At 50.1% G+C, this 2,173-nt stretch overlaps 1 protein-coding gene across 1 annotated transcript; it reads left to right on the top strand.

Moving 5' to 3' along the window:
• The first annotated feature begins 22 nt into the window (after positions 1-22).
• Positions 23-1,272, top strand: LOC113208602 (uncharacterized). The gene is made up of 5 exons (XM_052265626.1): positions 23-356; positions 437-715; positions 788-859; positions 928-1,017; positions 1,119-1,272. Exons 1-5 carry the CDS (start codon positions 108-110, stop codon positions 1,254-1,256), a joined length of 828 nt encoding a protein of 275 aa, XP_052121586.1. The 5' UTR covers positions 23-107; the 3' UTR covers positions 1,257-1,272.
• Positions 1,273-2,173: the final 901 nt, after the last annotated feature.

The raw sequence follows: 2,173 nt of genomic DNA, 5'->3' as shown, positions 1-2,173 counted from the left end.
GACAGTATCCAAAGCTCTCTGACGTCACCTCGGCGAACGTTAACTGTCGTAGGCATACCTAACGCTAACCGTCATTATTCTGCTTCGTCTAGAAAAACTATTTCCAAATGGTGGGCGAGCATCCCTACAGCAAGGGGACGTGCTTCATGCGGTGGTACGCGCTTGCCTTCTGCTTCGTCGTCGCGCCCATCACGGTGGTCATCTGGTGTCACTACATCCTGAGGAAACCGTTCCTCACGCACGGGCCCGCCCACCTCCTCCAGATCGTCAACGTGTTCTCTTGCCTGGTGGTGTTCGCCCTTGCCTGCATGATAGTCCGCGACCTGGCGTCCAAAGTCGCCGCCAAGCTCAAGGAGGTGGGCCCCCATCCCGCTAGCCTTCACCCCGGAACTTGTATTTAGCCTTGGGGGGCTTGCTGCTTGATCTTGACCTCCAGGAATTGGACTCCGACCGAATGACCGCTTCCCGCCTCGAGGAGTTTCGCCTCGCGTGGCTCAACCTGCGCCAGCTGACGCTTGACCTAGGCAGCATGCCTCTCACGGGCTTGTCGATGGTGTTCTACCTCCTCGTCATGTTGACGCTGACCAGCTACCAGTCCGCCGTGTCCTACTACAACAACTACATCCTCCTGTGCTTCGGCAGCACCGGCGTCCTAATCCTGTCCCAGTTCGCGCTCATCCACATCTGCGACACGGCGCACCGGCTGAAAGACGTGGCGAGTACCACCTGAAGTCCATCAACGGCCCCGGCGCGACAGCCACGTAATGTTACCCTGTTTTACTTCCAGATGTCGGATGGTTTCTACGAACCTCTAGCGTCGAAAAGCTGGAGGGGACTGCCGGCCGACCTGCTCACTGAGGTAAGCGAAAGTTATTCAGACATGAATAAGGCTGGATTTTTAACTGTTTCATTTCTCAAATTTTTCAGCACCAGCAGTTTTTACACACGATATCGACTAACCCGGCCGAGGTGACTTTTATGGGCATGATCAGCGTCAAACGTCCAACATATCTAAGCGTATGTACTGGCCCGGGGAATGCCCGTCATACATACGATTTTTTACAATAAGGTGTATTCAGATAATATTCTATGGCTTCTTTTTTGTTTTTGTTTTTTAGATCATGGCAGCCATTGCCACATACCTGATAGTTCTCTTCCAGCTTCGGATGTCCGACGAAGATTTGCCAACAAAAGCGACGGCTAATTCAACAGAATCCAGTTTGGATTCTTTATTTGGCAGCAAAACGTCGAAATAAAATTTTCCTTTTTTTACACGAGTACGACCGATTCACCTATCCCACTCTACACGGGAAAAAGGAGGCAAGGCGTGATGAGACTGTCAAAGGGCGGGCATTCTTAGACACACTCGATTTTCCGTCGGATGCACCAAAAGCAGCCAGCAGGAGCAGGCGCCGTTTTACGATACGGCCCGTGGTTGGGCCACTGTGAAAAAAGGAGGCAGGTTTACAGGAAAATTTTCCTTGACGCAGGTTGTAAAATTACAATTTGTAATCGTAAAAATACATGCAGTATGTATCGACTTCAAATCCCTTGGCGAGTAAAAAATGTGCTGTCGTAAATTTACAACTTGAATTAATTCGAGTTTACAAAATTTTTGTAAATTTACGACGATATTTTTCACAGCGGCTGGGTGGGCGTTATGCGTCGTGCGGGAGTACATATGACGTGTGGCACCCAAAAAAGCGTGTTCTTGAGTGAAGTAAATGTGCGCGGCTGAACCGTTAACATTGTCGTGTCCCAATGAAAATTGCGTTGGTGCAAATGAAAATTGCACTGCCCTGATGCAAATGTTTTTGAGAAATCAGGGGTCGAGAACATGCTTTCCTGGGTGGGACTAGTTCAATTGTTAACAGAGACGGTACGGGAGACGACACAGATGCCCCCGAAAGGGTGCCGGCCGGGACTGAAGGCCGCATTTCCAAATAAGCAACGGTAAATCACCGCGACGCGAGACCAAATAACAGTGAAAAATAGTTGTAGGCTGTGCAGAACGGGACGATACACACGCAGTTCGCCCGTGGTTCGCCGGTCGGTTGCGTCATTTTCGCGACCATTTTTTATTAAACGATAGTAGGCTGCTCAAGCTCCAGTATCAGTCTTGAACACGGCCACCTGATAAAAGTACCCCACCCCCTAAACATGCAAGGTGTCC

The sequence above is a fragment of the Frankliniella occidentalis genome, unplaced genomic scaffold, assembly GCF_000697945.3.
Source record: "Frankliniella occidentalis isolate FOCC.00 unplaced genomic scaffold, Focc_3.1 Scaffold28, whole genome shotgun sequence".
NCBI classification, from domain to species: Eukaryota; Metazoa; Arthropoda; class Insecta; order Thysanoptera; family Thripidae; genus Frankliniella; species Frankliniella occidentalis.
This window is presented reverse-complemented; position numbering and strand designations above follow the sequence as displayed.

Bases quoted from the DNA above. Each gene is read 5' to 3' on its own strand.
- LOC113208602 (XM_052265626.1), top strand. From the start codon at position 108: ATGGTGGGCGAGCATCCCTACAGCAAGGGGACGTGCTTCATGCGGTGG. The intron at 357-436 runs GTGGGCCCCCAT...CTTGACCTCCAG, and splicing joins TCGCCGCCAAGCTCAAGGAG to GAATTGGACTCCGACCGAAT. The intron at 716-787 runs GCGAGTACCACC...TTTTACTTCCAG, and splicing joins CGCACCGGCTGAAAGACGTG to ATGTCGGATGGTTTCTACGA.